This window comes from Sebastes umbrosus, chromosome 15 (genome assembly GCF_015220745.1).
Source record: "Sebastes umbrosus isolate fSebUmb1 chromosome 15, fSebUmb1.pri, whole genome shotgun sequence".
Classification (NCBI taxonomy): domain Eukaryota; kingdom Metazoa; phylum Chordata; class Actinopteri; order Perciformes; family Sebastidae; genus Sebastes; species Sebastes umbrosus.
In genome coordinates, this window is record NC_051283.1 from 30,425,040 (window position 1) to 30,449,620 (window position 24,581).

Consider the following 24,581-nt stretch of genomic DNA (forward strand, 5'->3'; position numbering starts at 1 on the left):
TGTTATAAAGAAATAACGGACCGTAGAACGTCGTGATTGAGCAATCAGAATCGAGTATTCAACAAAGCCATGTAATAAATCATAACAATGATTAAAAGTAATAAAAAATTAATTAATTAATTAATTAATTAATTAATTAATAAAATGATAAATTGATTTTCTGTTCTTACTTTTCTTATTATTAGCTGCTAGGTGCATTCATGGCTGTAGATGTGTTACTCAGACTAAAGCAGAACTTTATTATAACTCGGGTCATGATAATAAATAAACCAAATAGATAGATGCCTCCCTGCACTTTTTTCAGTGTTAATTATATTTAAAGAGTCTTAGACATCATTAGTTATTCATTTCATAGACTTGCCATTAAAATGACACTCTATAATCAAAGAGATGGAAAACATGTAGGATGCTTGCCTTCATAGTTAAACATTTGTTGTTATAAGAAGTGTAACGACTTCCTGGAAGCTCATACTGAAAAGAAATCTGTTTATCATTAGCAACAGTACAAGTGTATTTTTTTTCCTCTTACAAATGCCTTTTTATTTCACGCAAACATTTCACAGTTTCTGGGATCCCACGTCAAACAGGAATTCAAAAAGGTACTAACAAACAATACAGCACACACACCGATATAAATACTGAACACAAATGACTTGTGTTTGGTTTGAATACAAACTGTAGTGGCTCAGTGTAAACATTTATCACAATGTGAACTCGTGCACTTCTTCACAGGACTTTATAGGATGAAATATACAAGAGCAAATTGGTGTTTTTCCCCCTTTTCAAAAAAGAGAACAACAAAAGCACCCGGCATTGTATTTTTGAAATGTGTTTCAAGAAGCCTTAATCATTAAAATAACTTGGTGTGATGTCAAATATACCCATGGAAAACAGATCAGGCAAAGTTTAATATGCTTTCCATCTTCTGACCTGGGTTCAGCGTGTGATCCTCCTCATGACGTTGGCTGGCGTCTGAGAATAATCCTGCTGCTGCTGCATTAAAACTGTGAACACGGATCTTAGTAAAGTAAATTTGTTTGCCAGGAGTTCAGTGAAACACAGCTTTGTTCTGATTGACAACTTACAACAAAAAAAACCTTATTAAAACATGTCCGTCTTTATTATACCTGCTATGGCACTAAAACAATGACCTGGTTATGTGACTTTGTTAAGTTGTAACTGACGGGTGCCTTCAGCTTCTTCTTCTTCTCTCTTCCATAAAAGTTCATGTTACTACGTTGTGAGAGAAAGAACTCTGTTTAACAGGTGTGGAGAGAGATCTTTTACTTAGATGTTGACTTATAAAACCCTGAAGACTGAATCCCACCACACAGTTTTCTCTGTTATCTCCCCCACAGCCTTTAACATGTGACAAACACAGTCAAAATGCATTTCTGATCAATTTACACAGAGGACAGGCCTCAGTGAGGAAAAGAAAAACTGACAGCCCCACCTACTGCCAAAATTCACATTAATCTGAGAGTGGATCTTTAGAATTGATAAATACTGATCAGTAATGAACATTAATAAAAACATTAAACACTGGTAATGGCATGATTTCACATTTCTGAAGCTCCTTTTCAACCGCAGGAACCTCCCCCCGGAACTATAAGAACCTTTTGAGGAACTCATCGCGTTTCAGGAACGAGGGTCTAAATTAAGTACCGGGAACCTTTTCCGGGGACAACTTTCAAGGTGGGGTTTGCAAAGATGACCATCGCTGATGGTGAAACACACACAGCGCCGCTGTAGAACGTCGTGATTGACCAATCAGAATCAAGTATTCCACAAAGCCGTGTAATAAGCAGCAGTTAATGTCGTCGCAGTGAGACAAAACCACATTTTTAGATGAAGGGGCAACTGCAGAGTTTGTTTACCGCTGCGACCATTTTCATACGTAATTTGCCTAATATTCGCAGGTCTTCAGGCCGCGGTTGAAACACAGACATTTATGGACTGAAGGAACCTTTTAGTTCCTTGAAAAGTAGTTCCAGGACTAAAATTACCAGGAACTTCTTGGTGGAAAGCCACAGTTAAAGAGATTCTTGACAATCTTTGACTTCATCCTTGTTTAAATACTTTAACCCTGTATAAAAAAAAAAATCCAAATTTGGATTTTTATAACTGCAACTGTTTCTCATGCAAGATGTCATGTCAATAATACTTGGCAAAATGTACAAGCTTGTTTGTGAATGATTTTAAGTGTAATATTGCATTTCAAATCAGTAATTGAACACATTTGTTCCAAGGTGGAATTCATTTTACAATATAAAGCTGCCATGATTTTTTCAGAGGAGTTTTAGTTTTAGTTTCTGTTTTTACAGAAAACAGTCAGATTTGATGAAAGTGAAGTTAAGAAGTGCTTCTGATCTGTGTATTTGTTGCAAGACAAGATCTTAGTGTAAAAAGAAATATTTTTTTTGTGAGGCTAGTCTTGGTAAAAACTGGCCAACATGGCGTCAGAATAAAGTGTAAACCACGGCACCATGGTCTTTTTTATCCTGCTTCTCTTTCACTTCTCTGCCGACATTCATCTTTTAATCTTTTTGCTTCACATAGTTTCCATCCCTCCGTTAACTGATTCAGACCCCGACGCTCCTCTAACCATTTTTCTGGATTTTTTTCTTTTTGGTTACTACCTTCATCTCTTTCTTCAGCTCATGTTACATCATTTCTTTGTTACTTCTTTAGGCATCCTCTTCCACGTCTTGCTCAAACTCTCCCTCCTCCTCAGCCGTGGCATCCTGGTACTGCTGGTACTCGGAGACCAGGTCGTTCATGTTGCTCTCCGCCTCGGTGAACTCCATCTCGTCCATGCCCTCGCCGGTGTACCAGTGGAGGAAGGCCTTGCGGCGGAACATGGCGGTGAACTGCTCAGAGATGCGTTTGAACAGCTCCTGGATGGCCGTGCTGTTGCCGATGAAGGTGACGGCCATCTTGAGGCCACGTGGCGGGATGTCGCAGACGGCCGTTTTGACGTTGTTGGGGATCCACTCCACGAAGTAGCTGCTGTTCTTGTTTTGAACGTGCAGCATCTGCTCGTCCACTTCCTTCATGGACATGCGGCCGCGGAACACGGCGGCCACCGTCAGGTAGCGTCCGTGGCGAGGGTCGCAAGCGGCCATCATGTTTTTGGCGTCAAACACCTGCTGGGTGAGCTCGGGCACCGTCAGGGCGCGGTACTGCTGGCTCCCCCTGCTGGTCAGAGGGGCAAAGCCCGGCATGAAGAAGTGGAGGCGGGGAAAGGGCACCATGTTGACGGCCAGTTTCCTCAGATCGGCGTTCAGTTGGCCGGGGAAACGCAGGCAGGTGGTCACGCCGCTCATGGTGGCTGAAACCAGGTGGTTGAGGTCGCCGTAGGTGGGCGTGGTGAGTTTGAGAGTGCGGAAGCAAATGTCATAAAGGGCTTCGTTGTCGATGCAGTAGGTCTCGTCTGTGTTTTCTACCAGCTGGTGGACTGACAGCGTGGCGTTGTACGGCTCAACCACGGTGTCCGATACCTAAAGACAAAGACACACGGGACATCAATAGTTATGGCTCATATAGATTACCTATATAGATAGGAGCACCGGAGGATACCTGAGTTTTACTCTATACAATGGTACAATATTGCATGTGTTACCTTAGGAGAGGGCACCACGCTGAAGGTATTCATGATGCGGTCAGGGTACTCCTCCCGGATCTTGCTGATGAGCAGGGTGCCCATGCCGGAGCCGGTGCCTCCTCCCAGAGAGTGCGTGAGCTGGAAACCCTGCAGACACTCGCAGCTCTCGGCCTCTTTTCTCACCACATCCAGGACTGAGTCCACCAGCTCTGCCCCCTCCGTGTAGTGACCTTTGGCCCAGTTGTTTCCTGCTCCACTTTGACCTGGGGAATAAGAACAAGAAGCTAAAGTATCTTTTCTCATTAAACCAAACCAAATTCACAACAAAACTGGGAGTTTATGGCAGCAGTGGGCTCGTCTCAGCCATGTAGGACAGTCAGCTCAGTCAGTCAAGCTCCATGACTGCTGTTTTGTATCCCACCCTGACCTCTGACCTCCTCTGTGTGTTCTTACCAAAGACGAAGTTGTCAGGTCTGAAGATTTGTCCAAAAGGTCCAGAGCGGACTGAGTCCATGGTGCCCGGTTCCAGGTCTACTAGGATGGCTCTGGGCACATACTTCCCACCTGAACACACACGCAGAAAGAAACAACATGTCAGCCCAATCAATGCGTCATGTCTTAGTAAACCTTTAAGAAGGTATTACAGCTGCAAAATCAAAGTAGACAACAGTTGAAAAGTAACTTGGGTTGCGTTCGAATAGTCCTTTTCTCTTAGGAAGGTTCTTAACGGAGTGAAATGACCCGAAAGTATCTCAGTAGCAGCCATGATGAGAGCTGTTTGAATTCACCAAATGTTAAGGAAAGGAGCTTCAATGCTTCCTTTCTTATCTCCTTCAGCAGAGGATACACTGTACCATCCTTTACCGAAGGAAAAGAGAGAATAACATCCCACAATTCCTTGCGGCCGCAGCATTTAAAGTGACGCACCATTCGGCTGTTCATAATAACAAATGCTGATCTTGCATATTATTTACATACAGTCAAATTTGGATTCATGTTTAATATGAGTGGACAACCATTTCGTTTCACTTTATTTTTAATTAATAATTTATTTTGAACATGTAACAAGTAACAAACAAAACAAGAATAACAAATAAAATGAACAGTAAACAATCAATTAACAAATAATCAACATAAATAAATATTACATGTCCCAAAAGAAGTTGGAAGAAGTATAAGGTCCTACCCGTTCTCCATAACTCGGACGATTAACTCAATATTTAACATATATTCCTTTTGTTTATTTAAATTCTAACCATGGTAATGAAGTGATATTTTTTCACCGGTTGTCCACATTAGGTCAGATAATCATTTATTATATGTTGGCAGACTCGCGTCACTAACATCCGCCGCCATCGCATCATGATTACAGAGCCTATAGTGTCAGAAGAGTCGGATTCTCTGAACACCGCGGTCGTCTTTTCCTCAGTCCTTCTGAATTATCCTTCTCATCTTTCCTTGACCTCATGACGTTTTCCATCGAGGTCAAGGAGATGTGGTTAGGAGAAGACGTTAGGATATCATTTTTTTACTTTTTGAACTCAACCTTGGTATTTCCTCAACTGATCTCAACATGGCTGCCGGGGCACAAACTTTCTCATTTTACAGCTCTTTAACCGTGCACTACAAGATGTTTCTGAAAACATTAGAGGAGAGAAACAGACATTACAGTAACAGGATATTGATTCATTTTTGATCAGCGCTGCCTAGTTTGACCGTTTGATCCGAGTTGACGAGTGATTGACTCGTGGCTCTCTCTGTTATTTGACATACAGGATTAATACTGAAAACTAATGGAAGTCAAGTTCTCTCCCTGTGATGCTCCATCGTCCTTTATTCAACGGGGGTTTCTGACAAATATGTTTCACTTTATTATTTACAAAAGTTTAGTAGAGTGAAAAGCTCAGTTTATCAGCGTACAGCTGGTGTATGGGTGTACAGTAGTACCTCACGGTGCCACTAAGGGGAGTTCTAACATTATAAAACAGTTGTCCTTGCAGCTGCAGTGAGCCAGTAACTCCACAAGAGGGGGGATGTCTTCTCATTATATCAAAGTGTGTGTGTGTGTGTGTGTGTGTGTGTGTGTGTGTGTGCGTGTGTGTGTGTGTGTGTGTGTGTCAGGATTCACTTACCAGTGGCCTCGTTGTAATACACACTGATCCTGTCCAGCTGCAAGTCGCTGTCTCCGTGGTAGGTTCCCGTTGGGTCGATGCCGTGCTCATCGCTGATCACCTCCCAGAACTAAACACACAAACACAATAGAGCCTAAGTAAAGATGTACTGTACTGTGTAATGAAGATGGTATTGCTATTAACAAACGTGTAACTATGTGTTGAATTCAAGTCATGCAAAAAGCAGTCACACACACGGATAAACATCAATTTGTTAGACACGCAATGTTTATTACCTTCATCTAATCTTACACTAAAACCTGATCTTTTAACAGCCATCTTCAACAACCAACCGGTCACTGGGCTTGAAACGTGAAACATCCAATTGCAGCTTTAATTGTGATAAAATGCGGTGTACCCAGTGGAGTTATTCAGTCACAGTTCTGGAGACTTTTCTCAGAAAGAGGTGTCTTTGTGAACTGATTAAGGCCGTAACTGCAAGTTCATTTACTAAGAGGGAAGAAGAGAGTGGTTTACAATCACTCTTCTGTCTTCTGTCCTCTGAGTACCTTCTACGGTCACAAGATCACCTAAAAACAGTAACATGTTCTGTTCCTGTCTTTGAATCTGGTTAAAGAAGGTTTTTTTTCAGCAGTAATCTTTTTTCTTTCTGACCCAAAGGCAGTTTTGAAATTAGAAGGGACCGTAGCTTTGATCCAGATCACAGGGCAGCCGAATGCAGCTCAGAAACTATTTACAAATGACCCGTAGATGTATGATATCGATATGAAAATACAGAAATGTCATGTGGTTACGCTGTTCAGACTCAGACTCCAACACAAATTACACAGAAGCACCAAAACCGCTCTATCAGCAGTTCTATCTAGTGAAGCCCGTCTGTTAAACAGTGTTGGCCGCGGTCGGAGGACGCGGGGGGAGACCGTAGCTTTGGTCTCCAGGACTGGAGTATCTGCTGTACTCTGCTCCTCTGCCTGCCTTCACTCACACACCGCGCTCGTTCTCACTCTATCTCACGCTATCTCTCTCCACCTCTAGACGTGCATGCTGCTCACTCCACACTGCAGAAGAGTTAGTAGCTCTGAGAATATCTAGTGAATGTACAGTGGACGTTTGTGCAGAAATAACTGCTGCAGCTCCTCCAGACCAACAGAGGTTTCCCGTGTCTTGTGAAGTGACGGGGCTCTGCAGAGAGAAACGTTATCGTCTCCGACCAATACTCCGGTGTCTCCCCTGTTCCCTCCGGCCGCGGTCGGGAGGCTGAGGCAGGAAAAGCCAACACTAGGATCAGCATTGATTCATGGAGAGACCTTCGTCTGGTCAGCTAACATTACTGCCAAGCAGCTGAAATATAGAGTGATATTGTGCTTTTAGCTGACGTGTGTCTCCTCACTGTGTTGAGCGATGCTCGTTCATGTCTATGTAGAGCGAGCACAAGCGCGAGCAACGGGACGCTGACTTTCGTTGACTTAACGGCCACAGGTGCCGTTAACAAGACATTTTCTATTTTTTCATAGAGTCCCTTTAATCGTTGCAGCTCTGATTGAGAAAAAATGGCTAGACCTTTTGTAGCCTTAGTAACTCTGCAGCATAAAAAGCTAAAACATATTCCTCATCACTAGCAAAGCAAGACAAATGAAAAAAGAGCAGAGTCCAGCTGTCTCTGGACAAAGTCATTTACACTTCAGTTTCAATTTTCCACTTCATGTGGGCCGAAAAGTCTCTTAACCAACATCAGAAAATCATTTGGACAAACAGACTAATCTGATTTCTTGATTTAAGGTCACACGATGTTCTTATCTTCAACATGACTTTGTGAGTTTAGCTGTTAAAATAGACATAAATAATGCTTTATATAGCTTTATGGGGAAGGGAGGATACTATACTTGATTTTCCTAGCTGGTTTAGGGAATCACACACATAAATACAACACCATCTCTAAAGCTTATAGAAGTACTCAAACTCCTTGTTCCTCTCGTAGTCGGAGTCAGTGAGAGCAGAGCTCGCTCCGAGGATTCAGAATCGGCCTCGTTTCTACCGGCTGAAACATTAACGCCAATCTCGGTTAAGATACAAGCGCAGACTGTCACACCAGCTCAGTCTACTGACCCTAATCTGTGCCATGGACTGTGTGTGTGTTTAAGAGGAAGTAGGAGAGATCAGCAGAGGGAGGTTGGCACGTCTGTGTGGCTGTATATATGTGTGTGTGTGTGTGTGTGTGTGTGTGTGTGTGTGTGTGTGTGTGAGTGGTAAAGATGGAGATTGGTGGGCAATCACCTCGCCATCTTTGGCTATTCCTGAATGGCAGGAAAAGGTCGAGAGTCAACACACGAGTGCTGAAACCTGCCTGTGACGAGAAGATAACCAGTAATTTTGGTTGGGACTGGATTGGTGAGCGAGTGAATTCAAGTGGAGTTAATCCACTGTGAAATGAGGATGACCTCAGCGTGACTAAATCCTCCTTAAATACACTCGTCTTCACTGATCAGGGAGTTTGAGTCACCACATATGTTGCTGCCACGCCTCTTGTTGCCGTGCCAAGAACTCCCCCTCCCCCTCCCCAGGGCACGTCTGCTGGATGAGTGCGTAACGGGTCATATTATATAGATGTATATTACTTAAAATAATGAAGCCACATATCCTTTTCAGATTCTTGAAATTACAAGATGTTCTGATAATGTACAATTTAACAACACGACACAGCTGGACTCCACTTAGAGGGTGATGAGAGTAAAATGTACAAGTCCTCATCTGCAATATAAACTGATCAGCCATAACATTAAGACCACTGAGAGGGGAAGTGAATAACATTGATTATCTCGTTACCATGGCACCCGGCAGTGGGGGGGATATATTAGACAGCAAGTGAACATTTTCAACTTTGAACTTTGTGTTGAAAGCAGTAAGAAATGGGCCAGCGTGAGGATGTGAGCGACTTTGACGAGGGCCAGATAGTGCTGGCTAAACAACTGGGTCAGAGCATCTCCAGAACTGCCCCGTGCTGACCCGTGTCCACCGCCAAAAGCGCCTACAATGGGCACGTGAGCATCAGAACTGGAACACGGAGCGATGGAAGAAGGTGGCCCGGTCTGATGAATCACGTTTTCTTTTACATCATGCGGATGGCCTCCAGAGTTGGAGGTGTTGACTCGGCCTCCAAATTCTCCAGATCTCAATCCGATAGAGCATCTGTGGGATGTGCTGGACAAACAAGTCCAATCCACGGAGGCCCCACCTCGCACCTTATACAGGACATAAAGGATCTGCTACTGACGGGTTGGTGCCATACCACAGCAGACCTTCAGAGGTCTAGTGGAATCCACGCCTCGACGGGTCAGGGCTGCAAGTAACGATCATTTACAGAATGATCGATCAATTCAAAGATTATTTTCTTGATTAATCTATTAAATCTAAAAAAAACTGTGAAATTGCTTGTTTAACCCAACCAGCAGTCCGAAACCTATATTTCAAAGATATTTAATTGATCCATCAAATATTCACATTTAAAGGTGCTCTCTATGATATCCAAAGCATTAATATAGCAGCAAACAACTACTGTCTATGTAAAGATATAGTGGAGTAAAGCTCTCCCTCTGTGTTTGTTGTAATACGGCCGCACGTGTCTTTTAGTGCATGCATGCACTAAAGTTAGTTAGTGCAAATTGGCTAAAACAATCATTATAGTTGCAGATACATTTTCTTTTGATTGACTAATCGTCTAATCGTTGAGGTCTGGCAGTGGATCTCTGGGAACTTAATTGTAGAAACACCACAGGACGTTTAAAGCATCTATTTAAATGACCTCTTTCAGAGCAGACACTGAGACACTTGTTATCTCTCCCACCACCACCACCCTCCTTCACCCCCTCCTGCTGCGTTCCTCTGCTCTGCCTCAGAAAACTTCTCCTTTCTTTTCATCCTCTTGTGTTCGTCTTTGCTCTTTTTCTCAATGACAAAGCGTCGGGCTCACCAGGCGGCCGAGACAGCAGCTGGCCCAGCGTGTCTGCTCCAGTCTGGCCGGCTTCATTAATCATGGATCAATGACTTGAGTCACTGTTTTGTCAACAGTTCCAAAAGTGTGAACTGTTACTGTATTCATGTGCAAGATTATGATTCGTTCATGTCCCAGAATACTGCATCACCATTACGTTCCTATTGGTTGATCTTATTAGTTATAGATGGTTTTATAAAACCTTGTATCTTTAACCTTCTATTGTATCACTCACAACAACACTTACTGTACTTTGTGGTTCTTGTATGACCCATCACATCACTGAGATGTTTCAACAGTGATTCATTGTTCCTGTCATTATAAAAGCATGTGTAAAAAAGCCTTTGGATAAAGGTTGCTTGCTGAAAACTAATGAATTGGACGCTAGTTAGGCAAGAAAAAACACAAATTTACAACTATATATATACTGTATATATATATATATATTGTAAGCAGATGCTTTTATCTTTGTAATTGCATTGAAATATTGCAAAACACACAACAAAAGGTCTCTGAAAAAAAGTTGAGGGGGAAATGCTTAACATTACTGCTGATAAACTCTCAAATAAAATCAAAAAATATATATACACACAAATAAATAATAATAAAACAACAATAATAATATATACTGTATATACATATACATAACACATACAAATATACATTTATATATGTTGTAAGCAGTTGCTTTTATCTTTGTAATTGCATTTGAATATTTCAAAACACACAACAAAAGGACTCTGAAAAAAAAGTTGAGAGTGAAATTCTTACAATAACTGGAAAGAAAAAACAGAATAAACTGCTGATTAACAACCAAAAAAAAAAAAAAAAAGTTAATTTGTTCTCACTACTTCTTCTTACCTTTGCACCAATCTGGTTCCCACACTGGCCCGCCTGGATGTGCACGATTTCCCTCATGATGGATGGTGAACGGTAGTCAGTGATGAAGTGTTGGCAGAGATAAAGAGGTGCTGCTAACCTACTGCTGAGCAGACAGACAGACAGACAGACAGACACACACACAGGCTGGAGAGTGAGTCCACTGCTCTGAGTCCTGCAGGCGGGGCTAAAGTGTTGGGATGTTCACGCTGTTGATTGGCTGCTGTTGTTGGAGCCTCGACGCTGATTGGCTGAAAGAGCAGAGTTCTATTTCTAAAGGGGTTTCCTTGTCTTAAAGGCAAGGACCGGAAGAGAAGAAGGAGTGCCTGGTTTTGTCATCACTGCCCTGTTGGAGCTCCACTAACCTCAATGAAACAATGCACAATAGAACAGAATAGAACAATAGAATATGATAGCATAAAATGGGTAGATCATATTCAGTTTTATTTCCATTAAATAATGAGGCGATACCTGATTTTGGCATTGTGGGATATATATATTATATATATTTTGGATTTGCACCTTATTTGCACCTCATTGTTATTGTTAGGCCTTTCTTACATTTTTATATTTGCACTCTTTATTTCATACTTTATATTGCAGCCGCTGCACAGCAATTTCCCTCTGGATAAATAAAGTTTTATTTTATATTATGTCTGTTTAATGTACAATATTAGGCCTACTACTTATATAATGTGTAGGGCAAAAATGGGGAATTAAATGTAAAGAATACAGTACAGAATATAATATCTACAGTCGACGGCGAATCTACGACCTCTAAGTAAATATAAATACAAGATAACATATGTTAATGTAAAACAACTTTTGAAATTATTCAATTTATCATAAATAGTCTGTGTCTTGTTGAAAATTACTTTTAATTCATGCTTCACAAATCCTGTAAGATTTTCAAGATCTAACTTTTGACGACAAGCAGAAAATTGATAACCATAAAGAAGGGAGAAAAATTAATATTAATGAAGATTTACTCCTACATCTGGATATATTTGCATCTGTAATTCCTGAGTTTTTGTGCATTTAAAATACTACACATTTTGTCATGCATATATCTAATTTGGAGTTTGGAAAACATGTTTAAGTATAAGATACATTTATTGATAATGAAGTAAACATGCAATACGTTACAATGCATCTGAAGAAATTGTATCAATGATTGAGAATCAGTGAGGTCTTATGAGGCCAGCTGTGGCTGTCTGTTTGTGTGTTGTTGTTGTTGTCAGGTAAGATTGATTGAGTGTTGTTCAGAAAAACAAAAATTAACTTTCCTTGAATAGTGACTGTTCTATTGATTATTGACAATTAATAAAAATACCTTTGAAAGAAAAAGTATGTGAGTACTTTCTTCCACCACTAGCAGAGAGGCAGATGAAGTCCCAGTATATGAAGTCACTCCACCAGGCCACTAGATGGAGGTCTCACTCAGTCTGACTGATGGTTGTGCTCAGTAAGAGCTGCTGAGCTGCAGTCTGAGGTTCTGACTCACTGCATCAGCTGGTGTCTAACAGGAATGCTCCTCACCTGGGATACAAATTACCTTATTTGTAGCCAAGACACACTGCTACTTATTCCTCCTCTTTCACCTTAAAGCACGTCGTTTATATAACCGGTAAGTGTGTCGCTATAACGCAACTCATCCATTCTGCATGGGAAACACAAGATGTGGATTGCCAAATGTGATTGAGTTAGCAAATAGATCTAGACAGACAGACAGCTGATGGTAGTCTGCACAGTTGTAACGTTGCACAGACCTTTTAAAGCGTTATATTCTTCCTTAATAAGTGACTCTATTTGTGGGTGTTTCTGCTGTTCTTGCACATTTTACTGCGCAACATTTGTCTGAAGTAGATTTGAGCTGCTGGTGAGGTCTGCTGTCTGGTTCCCATCACAACCCTCCATCCTCTTCCAGGGTGGGAGTCACAGACACCACAGACACTGTCACTCACCTTATTATTAGATTTATATAAGGTTTAATAAGATAATATAATATAATATTATATTAATATATATGTATATGTATATATATATATAAAGTAGAAGTCCAAACAATTCCTTTATTAAATAGAGCGTTTGTAAGGTTAAAGCTGCAGTAGGTAGAAATGGAGCAAATATGATAACATTTTTATAAACGGTTATATTTATTATAAATATTTATTATATTTATATAAGATTTAATAAGATAATAAAATAAATGTGTGTTTGTATATATATATATATATACATATACATTTATTTTATTATCTTATTAAATCTTATATAAATATAACTAAATTATATATATATATATATATATATATATAAATATATATACATACATAGTCCAAACAATTCCTTTATTAAATTGAGTGTTTGTAAGGTTAAAGCTGCAGTAGGTAGAAATGGAGCAAATATGATAACATTTTTATAAACGGTTATATTTATTATAAATATTTATTATATTTATATAAGATTTAATAAGATAATAAAATAAATGTGTGTTTGTATATATATATATATATATACACACACATTTATTTTATTATCTTATTAAATCTTATATAAATATAACTAAATTATATATATATATATATATATATATATATAAATATATATACATACATAGTCCAAACAATTCCTTTATTAAATTGAGTGTTTGTAAGGTTAAAGCTGCAGGAGGTAGAAATGGAGCAAATATGATAACATTTTTATAAACGGTTATATTTATTATAAATATTTATTATATTTATATAAGATTTAATAAGATAATAAAATAAATGTGTGTTTGTATATATATATATATATATATATATATACATATACATTTATTTTATTATCTTATTAAATCTTATATAAATATAACTAAATTATATATATATATATATATATAAATATATATACATACATAATCCAAACAATTCCTTTATTAAATAGAGTGTTTGTAAGGTTAAAGCTGCAGTAGGTAGAAATGGAGCAAATATGATAACATTTTTATAAACGATTATATTTATTATAAATATTTATTATATTTATATAAGATTTAATAAGATAATAAAATAAATGTGTGTTTGTATATATATATATATATATATACATATACATTTATTTTATTATCTTATTAAATCTTATATAAATATAACTAAATTATATATATATATATATATATATAAATATATATACATACATAGTCCAAACAATTCCTTTATTAAATGGAGTGTTTGCGGGGTTAAAGCTTCAGTGGGTAGAAATGGAGCAAATGTGATAACATTTTTATAAAACAGTCACTATATCCTGACAGTAGTGCATGAGACAGGTAATCTAAAGAAAATCATGTCCTCCGGTGCTCCTAACGGCATCTGCAAGATTTCACAGACCGGAGGAAAAACAACCAATCAGAGCCGAGCTGCAGCCTTGCCGTCTCTGAGCAGCTGTCAATCACTCCCAAACTCCGATCAAACGGTCAAACTAGGCAGCGCTGATCAAATATGAATCAATATTCTGTTACTGTAATGACTCTTTCTCTCCTCCAATGTTTTCAGGAACATCTTGTAGTGCACGGTTTAGCTGTAAAATGAGAATGTTTGTGACCCGGCAGCCATGTTGAGAACAGTTGAGGAAATACCAAGCACCGCCCACCAGCCGGAGCACAGCCAATAGGAACGCTCTCTCTCTGAAATGGCCTTAATAGTGACTGATTTTATGTTTTATTCTACTACTTCCTTTGTTTTTTTAGTCTGAAAGAGGAACAGCAAACATGTTCTACACCTGTGGTCCCAACGAGGCTATGGTGGTGTCAGGTAAAACCACAGCCTGTATAATATAACGGACACTTATAGCAACTTTTTTCAATTTCAATTTCCATCCATTTGAAGGCTAAAACATGAAATAAAACAATGATACAATATTTTGTTCATATCACTCAACCTTATGTGAGCGTCACGTCTGAATCTGATATGATGTTCTGCTCGGTGTCTCATCTCTCTCAGGGTTTTGTCGTTCTCCTCCGCTGATGATACCCGGAGGCCGAGTGTTCGTCGTCCCGTGCATCCAGCAGATACAGAGGTTGGCAAATGTCGATGTCCACCGTTGTCTGTCGTTCTTTAATTTCTGACGTTGCTGCTTTTTAACTGACGTTATTACCAGATGTACAAAAAGATGGCACACATGATAAGATGGCAAAAGGCATTGCAGCAGCATGAAATACAAATTGGAAAGGAAAAGAGTTTGATGAAAGGTAGAACAAATTTGCAATTAAAGTGCCAGGATGACTGATGGACACAGATTCAAATCAGTGGCCATCTTCCTCCTCCTCACTAGTTAAAACTGAGTAATAACTGTTGTCTAATAATGTCATTTGTGCTGTACATAAACCACTGCTTACCCGTAGTCAACAACCACCTCACAAGTGCAGTTTGATTTCTATCTCCCTGTCAAATCAAACAGCCTGCTGCCAGGCCAGACCAGGTCCCGTTTTGGATCTGCCAATGCACATGCTGCTCCTCCTACATTCATCTCAGTTCATCATCTGGCACCAGACGTACTGTTCATGTCTGGGCGCTGTAGCTGGCCTTGATCCTGTACCTGTAAAATCTTGCACTCAGCGCTTGCAACTCAATACAAAGCGGAAATTACTACACTTTAATGTATACCATTAGAGCAGCGGATAATCAACCATCCTCTCCCCTCCGCCAGGATCTCCCTGAACACTCTGACCCTGAATGTGAAGAGCGATAAAGTCTACACCCGCCACGGAGTGCCCATCTCTGTCACCGGGATAGCCCAGGTCAGTGTGCATCTCTGCAGAGAGAGCAGCAGGCTAGTTCCAGCATTCTGCCTGCAGCCTGCAGCCTTTCAGCCTTCCAGCCCTTTACATTGTATTGCTTGTACTTTCTTTTACTGTAATGAATCAACCTGCCTGCTGTAGATTATCAACATCTCAGCATCAGTGACGAGTATTCTACCTACTCCTATTCAAAACAGATTTCTCATCCTGTGATGATTTATTGTTATGATTTTATTTTTTCAATATCAGAGTGTCAGTTATTGGTTTGCATAAATATTCAATAGATTAGATTTATTTTTAATATGTAGCAAATAATAAGAAAACAAAAACAACACTATCCAGTAAAATGAACAGTAAACATTTACAGCAAATTCTTATTTTTCTGTAGTAATTTATTGGAAGTATCAGGTGTACAGAAACCTACAAATAAAACACAAATGTAAATGATTGTCCCGCCATATTTGGGTATTTTTCCGCCGAACCCTCACCCATTGCTGGTGCAAAAAAAGATAAAGAACAAAAAACAAAATGCAATTTAAAAAAAGAGGAAGAAAAAAAAGAAAGAAAAATGAGACAAAATAATATACAGCTAATTCTAAATAAACTAAATATATATTATATGATCGAGAAGGAGTAGGCAGAAGTCCTACCCACTTTCTATAACTTAAATACATAAATAAGCATCTTAATATATACAAAATAAAATAATAATAGCAACAACAAGAAGCGTCACAATCCCGTGAGGCGAGGCCTCTTATCCCTGTACCTCTCAAAACTATGTTCTTATACATTTTCTTCAATTGAATTATATTTATGCTCTGCTTAATTTCTTCATCTAAACAATTCCATGAATTCACCTAAGGCTGTCAACCCGATTAAAATAGTTAATCATGATTAATTGCAAATTAATCACACATTTTTTTATCTGTTCTAAATGAACCTTAAAGAGAGATTTGCCAAATATTTAATACTCTTATCAACATGGGATTGGACAGATGTGCTGCTTTATGCAAATGTATGTATATGTTTATTATTGGAAATCAATTATCAATACAAAACAATGACAAATGTTGTCCAGAAACCCTCACAGGTACTGCATTTAGCATAAAACAATGCCCCAAACTGCATGTGATTATCATAAAGTGGGCATGTCTGTAAAGGGGAGACTCGTGGGTATCCATAGCACCCATTTACATTCACATATAAGGAGGTCAGAGGTCAAGGGGACCCCTTTGAAAATGGACATGACAGTTTTTCCTGGCCAAAATTTGGAGTGTTATTTAACCTCCTTCACGACAAGCTAGCATTACCTATCTTATCTTATCATATCTTCACTCTAGCTTTAAAACAGAGCCCGCTACAACCTAAAAAACGCAAGTATCTAACCGTATCTAAATACGTTAAAGAAATGAATGCAGTTAAAATTAATTTGCGTTAACGTGTTATTACTTGATAATAATAAACGTGCTGCTGTTTCCAACAGATGAAGATCCAGGGTCAGAATAAACAGATGCTGGCGGCAGCCTGCCAGATGTTCATGGGAAAGTCAGAGCCCGAGATCGCTCACATCGCCTTGGAGACGCTGGAGGGACACCAGCGGGCCATCATCGCCCACCTCACTGTTGAGGTACCGTAAGGGTCTGATGGGTGTTCGTTTTCAGTGATTTACTGGAGTTTAAAGTCCTAGTCAGTAATTCAACCATGTTGCCTTGAAACAGTGTCAACATGCTACTTGCTTTGTTCACAACAGATTTACATGAATTCAGTTGAGTATTTGACAAATATTATTGTTTTGATTTTACCATGACCTTGAGAGACTTCTTCCTCTTACCTACAGGAGATCTACAAGGACCGAAAGAAGTTCTCAGAGCAGGTTTTTAAGGTGGCCTCCTCTGACCTGGTCAATATGGGCATCAGCGTGGTCAGCTACACGCTCAAAGATGTTCACGACGACCAGGTAGCCACTACCTCTTGCAATGAGGCACTTTTAGAAGTGGGACATTGTATAACTTTTAAAAAATGCAAAATGTTTAATTGTGTATTTAAAAACAAAACATTAAAACTGCACTCAAAAGAATGACACAGGCCATCGAGGTGCACGTTTCTCGTCTTTTGTTAAAATAAAAAATAAAATGAATTTTCCGTATCTTGTATTAATTCTGTCTTGAATGAAGAACTTTACCAACTGTAACATCTGTAACATCTGTTTCTGGTACGCAGGATTATCTGCATTCTCTGGGGAAGGCTCGGACGGCCCAGGTTCAGAAAGACGCTCGCATTGGAGAGGCCAAGAACAAAAGAGATGCTGTGATCAGGGTGAGATATTATATCATCCTGCAGGATATTGTTATTCCTATGAATGTTCCAATAAAAGAACATCTTGGCGATCATCTTGTTTTTAGAGTAGTCAGTCACTCGTCTATTCCTTAGTTTGTTTTGTTTGGTCGTCAGTGATATTTGTCTAAACTCTTGTCTGTATTTTTAGCATCTTCATCCTGTTTATCCTGTTTTCAAGAGTTATTCCCATTGAGCCCATTCTCCCCGTCCTTTCTCTCTGCCTGTTTCGCCCCGTTTCAACTTTCCTCCGGAACTAAGAACCTTTTGAGGAACTCTTTGCAGTTTCGACTGTAGGGACCAGGGTCTAAATTAAGTTACGGGGACATTTTACCCTGAAAAAAGGACCCAGTTGTGGGGTTGTACTTTCTGAAAGTCCTGTAACTTTCCGGGTGGAGTTTGTAGGGATGATCGTCGCTGATTGGTAAAACACACACAGCTTCAACTGTACCGCTTCATTCCTAAAACAAGGAAGTACTCTAGTATTGATTTAGGACAAGGGGAGAACATTTCTCTTTGTTTCACAACATTAAAAGTGAAGTTAGGCTCTAGAAAAGAGAGAGAGATTGCACAGCGAGCTGAGAGGGCGAGCTGCAGAAGAGAGAGAGAGATTGCACAGCGAGCTGAGAGGGCAAACTGTGGAAGAGAGAGAGACGTAGTGCGGCGGTGCTGAGAATGAGAGAAAGAAGGAGTTATTTTCTTATTATTTAACGGCGGTTACGTTCTAAAGCACAAATAAATAACCATCAAAACAATCAACAGATGATTTACTGTGGAGACAGACGCTCTTAGTTTCATTTTCCTCTGCTGCATTTCATTCATTACATCCAACGTCATATTGCTTTGTCACAGTGGAATCATCTGCCTAATCTTGGCAGGTCTTTAGACCGCGGTGGAAATGCAGTGAAACATTGGGCTGAAGGAACTTTTTACTTCCTTGAAAAGTAGTAGAACTTTTTGGTGGAAACCCGTCTTTTCTCTCTCCGTCTTCAGGAGGCCCATGCCATGCAGGAGAAAGTCTCGGCTCAGTACAAGAACGAGATCGACATGGCGAAGGCCCAGAGGGACTATGAGCTGAAGAAGGCAGCCTACGACATCGAGGTCAACACTAAGAAGGCTGAGTCCGAGATGGCCTACCAGCTGCAGGTACACAAGAGTGTGACTGCAATCAGTAAACACATTTACTGACTGGATCTAGTATTTTATAATACTGAATGACGGAATGTACTACTGTTTCCTCCAGGTAGCGAAGACGAAGCAACGCATCGAGGAGGAGAAGATGCAGATCCAGGTGGTCGAGCGGACGCAGCTGATCACGCTGCAGGAGCAGGAGATCACCCGCAGGGAGAAGGAGCTGGAGGCCAAGGTGAAGAAACCTGCAGAGGCTGAGAGGTACCGCCTGGAGAAACTGGCTGAGGCTCAGCGGTGAGTGGCAAGTTATCTTATAGCTGCTCTTCCAAAGCTACAGGGTGGTGTTGTGAGTAGGCAGGCGGTCTAGCACTGGAGACATTTCTCTGTTGATGTGTCCCTAGGCAAGATACTGAATCCCTGGTGTTTCGTAGCTGAGCTGACATACTGTATGTGGAGGATTGAAGAAACGTTTTATATTACAGCAAGCTTCTATCTGTCACCTGCTAACCCTCCTTTTTATGTTAGTAAGTAGGCTTTCTAATCACACAGATAGATAAGGTAATTAATGGTATGGTAAGGTCAATTAAAACCAGTGATGGAAGAAGTACTCAAACCTTTTACTTAAAGGGACTCTATGTAAGAATCAGACATGTTTGTTAACAGCCACACCTTTGGCCGTTAAGTCAACGAAAGTCAGCGTCGGCACCAAAACCGCAAAGTTCTATCTAGTGAAGCCCGTCTGTTAAATGAGCAACAGGACGCTGACTTTCGTTGACTTAACAGCCACAGGTGTCGCTGTTAACAAGCAGTGTCTGATTCTTACATAGAGTCCCTTTAAAGGAAGATACTGAGTTTGCCGAAGTTCCACAGCTGGACAGCAAAAGCCCGGTTACCTTTGTTGACAAGTATGGATTTTGGACCCATCAGTAGGACCCTGCCAGAGGATCTCAAGCATCAATCAGGCTCATAGAGTGTCAGCAAATCACAGGCAGGAGCCATACCATTCAAGGCTTTAAAAACTCCCAGGTAATCAGTGAAGGGCAGCAAGGATCGGTGTGATGTGGTCGCTTCTCTTAGTACGAGTTAAAAGCCCGGCAGCAACGTTTTGAATCAACTGCGGTCTTTGGATGTTCCGCCTGATGATACCACAATAAAGTGCGTTGCAATAATCAAGTCTGGAGGAGATAAAAGTGAAAATGAAGGACACACCTCGTGTTGTACGTAGTATTGTTCATGATATAGTGGTATTTGTCACTATTGGCTGAACCGTCTGTGGTTCTCTGGTTCTCTGTCTGACTCTGCGTTTCTTTCTCTCCTCTGTCCAGTCTGAAGTTGATCATGGAGGCGGAGGCCGATGCCGAGTCCATCAGGGTGAGTCACAGCTGATTCCCAACTCGGCTGCCGTTAGTTTTTTAAACAGTTTAAAATGGAAATCATGATGATAATTTTCTGAGATATTGCTCTTTATGCCCACTAGAGTTCTCTAGAGTTTGTGTGTGTGAGTGTAATACACCAAGTATCTTCTGTTGTCTGGTCCAGTAATCCCGTCTTCTCGTCTCCTTCAGGTGAAAGGTGAGGCCGAGGCGTTTGCTGTGGAGGCCAAGGGTCGCGCTGAGGCAGAGCAGATGGCGAAGAAGGCGGAGGCCTTCGAGCAGTACAAGGATGGAGCCATGGTGGACATGCTGCTGGAGAAACTGCCTCTGGTGAGAGACGACATAACCAAAAGTCCACAACGGCCATTTATACCTTCTACAGCCTACTGTTGTCGTTGTTGTTGTTTTTGTCTGCATCGCTGCTGTTTGTGGCTAGCTCGTTTAGTAGTTAGTGCACCTTTTACAAAGACTGTTAGACTTCAGAAAACCAAAAGAAAGGTATCAGTGTTGATTTGCTTTCTTTGGATACCTAGTCACAGCATAACTTTTCAGAAACTTGATATCGTTTGCTATTTCAATTTCACATTTTATCTGACTCTTTCTTCTTAAATCATGTCAAAAAATATCATTAAAATATTTAAAACAAAACAAAGAAACACTTTAAAATCATATAGCCAAATAATTATGATATTGTGCAAACTAACATGTATTAAAATTCATGCATGCGGCATATAAAACTCAGGGTTAATTCAATTCATTTTAATTCAATTAGTTTCACTGCTTAGCTTGCACACTGTCACCTCTGGGTTTCTCAGAGTCCCCCGTCACTTCTGTTTCATCTGCCTATAAGGAGTTTGTGAGGATTTTAACGTTTGGTAATATCTCTGTCTTCCACCAGATGGCAGAAGAGATCAGCAAGCCTCTGTGTGAAGCCAACAAGGTGACCATGGTGTCCAGCGGAGGCGGGGAGGTGGGCGCAGCCAAACTGTCAGGAGAGGTGCTGGACATCATGGTCCGCCTCCCCGCGGCTGTGGAGAAACTGACCGGAGTCAACATCTCCCAGGTAACACATCCATATCTCCATTACACTGGATTGCACTGGACTTGCTGACTCTGGTCTGCTGATATGTGTCATGTCAAATACATCATGGAGGATGCAAGAATGCACAGTATATCAAATGCCCACTTTATGATAATCACATGCAGTTCTTTTAATGCAATGTGTAAATAAGTGAATAGATGTGTGTTTTTCAGCGTCAGCCTCTGTTCAGCAGCAGTCGGGATCACTTCGCCTGCTGTGCGTCACGATAACTCGCTGCCTTGATAACCCAGCAGCACACGGACCACAGAGAGATGTGGCGAGGCTTTTCGGGTCGGGTAGAATCTAATGTTAACGTTATCTCTGTCGGTCCAGTTCGTTGGCTCGCTTCCACGGCTGCAGAAGGATGTTTGCGTCCCGTGGACGGGATCACACAGATGTAAAACAAAAACAGATGTTTCGGACCGGGAATGGAAATTTAAAAACGTTGTCTGTAGCGTTGTTGTCGGAGAAGCCAGTATTTCAATTTAGCGTGTTTCCTTAATGATCTCTGATGACATTTCATGGTCATTTTATGATTTATTACAGTAAATATATGACATATTGGTCCTTTAAGTTATAATGCTTTGAGAGTTGTAACTATTTATTAATATTAAAATGACAGACAGACCTCCTTCTCTTTCCCTCCATTCTGCAGGTGACCTCTTGTACAGGCTGAAGTGAATCAACCAGTCTGGTGACCAGGCAGATCCACCCCACCTCCATCCCGTCTTATCAGCTGCCTGGACTCACTAACACTAACACAGCCTCTCTCCTCCCGTTCCCCCTCATGTAGCTGTCGACGTGTTGCTGTGATGTGAGAATGGCATACACACTCTTCTTCTGTTCTTGTTCGTCTGTCGGTCCCTGATACCCGGGTCTATCTGGGCTAAAGTATTGTTCTCATCTGGCTACAGTTACAGTTGTAATTTGTTTTTATATTGTCCTCCGGTACTGCATTGCATTCAGCATATAAACGCAAAGCATTCAAATGGTTCCCACATATTTTATTTTCAAATTCTGGGCCTGTTACTTAATTTACATCGGCTTGACCAGATTTTACAAAGCATCGAAACAAACAACAAACGTAACAGTAGCCTCCGTGTACTTTTTAAACCTTTGTTTTAAACTTCATCTTAACAGTCTCATGTCCTTTACCTACCGTCTTCGTCTCTTCAGTATGTCACATTGTGTGTGTCTGCGTCACACGGATGAGAATGTCTCTATTTGTCTCGTCGTGTCTGTGTCTACCTTTGAATGTCTCCTCCATAACTGCCTGTCCACTGCCTTGCTGCCAAACCTTAAGTGCATCTTAACATGAACGTTTAACACAAACACGCATTCAAAACCTTCGTTTACTAATGCTACTGGCATTACATCATCATTACAGCCGGTGGTTTTAGCCATCAGTCATGTCTCACCGTGGGATCCTGACAGAATACATATTTAATGTATCATTAGAGCAGGGGTCAGCAACCTTTACTATCAAAAGAGACATTTTAGGCAAAACTGTTTGTTTTTTTTTAAATCGGTCTGGAGCCACAAAACATTGTGATGAAGGTAACACAGTTTATAGTCTAAGTATATAGTATATAAGTCAAATGCAGTGAGGGCCAAAGAGACAATGTACTACGGAGTATTAGGGCCACATTCAGGGAAAAAATATCTGAGATTTTCAGAATAAAGTCATAACTTAACGAGTAAAAAAAGTCGTAATATTACGAGAATAAAGTCATAACTTTACGAGAAAAAAAGAAAATAACACGTAAAATACTACTTTATATTACGACTTTATTCTCGAAATCCCAGATTGATTTATTTCCTCAATGTGTCCCTAATACTCCATCGTACCGTCGTACCGTCGTACCATAGACCTACAACAATGATCAATAAAAATGAAAATGTAAACAAAAAACAGTTATTCATTTCCATTTTTATAAATCCACAGGGAGCCACTGGAGAGGAGCTGAAGAGCTGCAGGTTGCTGACCTCTGCATTAGGGAGTTCATTTTGACCTTAAGTTTTTTAAGTTATCATGGATGGTTGCAAACTAACTAGGTAATCAGAATTATGATGCCATCTGTCAATCTGTATGCCATTACTACATATTATATATATTTTTTACATGTCATTGTTTCTGTTTTATATTTGTGTCTCCATCCACACTAGTCTGCTGAATCAGTGTTGAGGATTTTAGGAAGACGACCCTTTCTTTGCTTCAGGCATACCAGTATAATATAGTATAACACACATTAAACACAGCAGCAGCCTCACACCACACTTCTCTCTGTGACTTTATGCAAAAAATATTAGCAAATGTCGTGCATGTTCCCAAACCCTAACCCACGTTTAGTTCCATCGTCCCTGACTTCAGCTTCTATACTAACCACTTTCTGTATTAAACATGTTTGTTATCTACTTGATATAATTTTTTTATATCTATCATCAGAGCACTGCGATGGTCACTTTAAACCCTCACAGCCCCTTTCTACTGGATGTTGGCAATTCAGGAAATTCAGCTCAATTTACTGTTAACCTCACTGTACGTCTGTCTAGACGACAGCATACGGTGCATACGATGTAAATAATATAAAAATTGTACGTCACAAGAGAATCTCTTAATTTATAAATCCTGATTATATGAATTATTTTGGATGAAAGTTCATGGTCATAGAGAAAGTCCCCTCTCTCTGTCCATCCTGAACAGTGAGGTCAAAGGTCAGATTCTGTCTTTTCCTAAGGACACTTAAACAAAACAGGAGCTTGACCCTGGATCTTGTAGTTCAGGTTCCTTTGAGACTTTGCCACCCTGCAAGCCCAGTAACACCGACACCGTACTAGATGTATACCTTACGTAAAGTGGCACCATTTGTGTTATTATGGCGAGTTATGTAGCAGCTCTCATAAAAGGTGTAGCTCGTGGAACTGAAGGTAAACGTGGTGTAAAAGTACAGCTTTAGCCTTCTATTGTAGCAAAGGGAATACCCCAGTGTGATTAAGACATAGCTGGATTGAAATGCCGAATTATGTCTTTTTTTTTATGAAAGCTTAATGTGGAGCGATTTGCTAAACAGTCAGTTAGATGCTGATTATCAAATGATGCCAGCTTGTAGGTCTACTTCAGGGGAAATGATGTTGATGAAGATGAAGATTTGATAGCATTGATCAGGAACGATAGATTGGTGGTCGGAAATCGAGAAGTTGGTTATTCTTTTCTTCACTTTAGTCAATCTTGCTGTGCACTTACTGTGTGCTGTACTTATTTGTTAACTTATTTCTTTATGC

General features: G+C 40.2%; 2 protein-coding genes and 1 long non-coding RNA gene across 5 annotated transcripts; 1 reads left to right on the forward strand and 2 right to left on the reverse strand.

Moving 5' to 3' along the window:
- Positions 1–513: 513 nt before the first annotated feature.
- Positions 514–10,836, reverse strand: LOC119503103 (tubulin beta chain-like). Its single transcript, XM_037794677.1, has 5 exons — positions 10,586–10,836; positions 5,737–5,845; positions 4,058–4,168; positions 3,623–3,867; positions 514–3,500 (listed from the first exon to the last, which is right to left on the reverse strand). Exons 1-5 carry the CDS (start codon positions 10,640–10,642, stop codon positions 2,688–2,690), a joined length of 1,335 nt encoding a protein of 444 aa, XP_037650605.1. The 5' UTR covers positions 10,643–10,836; the 3' UTR covers positions 514–2,687.
- LOC119503181 lies at positions 514–18,196 on the reverse strand. The gene is made up of 2 exons (XR_005210268.1): positions 17,959–18,196; positions 514–1,594 (listed from the first exon to the last, which is right to left on the reverse strand). It is a non-coding gene; the product is annotated as an uncharacterized LOC119503181 (long non-coding RNA).
- On the forward strand, positions 12,060–22,804 carry flot1a (flotillin 1a). 3 transcript variants are annotated; one of them, XM_037794683.1, is made up of 13 exons: positions 12,060–12,230; positions 14,331–14,394; positions 14,584–14,659; positions 15,290–15,380; positions 16,864–17,007; positions 17,218–17,337; positions 17,601–17,696; positions 18,708–18,860; positions 18,958–19,139; positions 20,171–20,216; positions 20,411–20,548; positions 21,117–21,281; positions 21,955–22,804. In XM_037794683.1, the coding sequence occupies exons 2-13, from the start codon at positions 14,352–14,354 to the stop codon at positions 21,973–21,975; spliced, it is 1,275 nt and encodes a 424-aa protein (XP_037650611.1). In that variant the 5' UTR covers positions 12,060–12,230; positions 14,331–14,351; the 3' UTR covers positions 21,976–22,804. The 3 variants fall into 3 exon arrangements, with proteins under 3 accessions (XP_037650611.1, XP_037650612.1, XP_037650613.1); XM_037794684.1 differs by lacking the exon at positions 12,060–12,230 and adding an exon at positions 12,440–12,531; XM_037794685.1 differs by lacking the exon at positions 12,060–12,230 and adding an exon at positions 15,041–15,180.
- Positions 22,805–24,581: the final 1,777 nt, after the last annotated feature.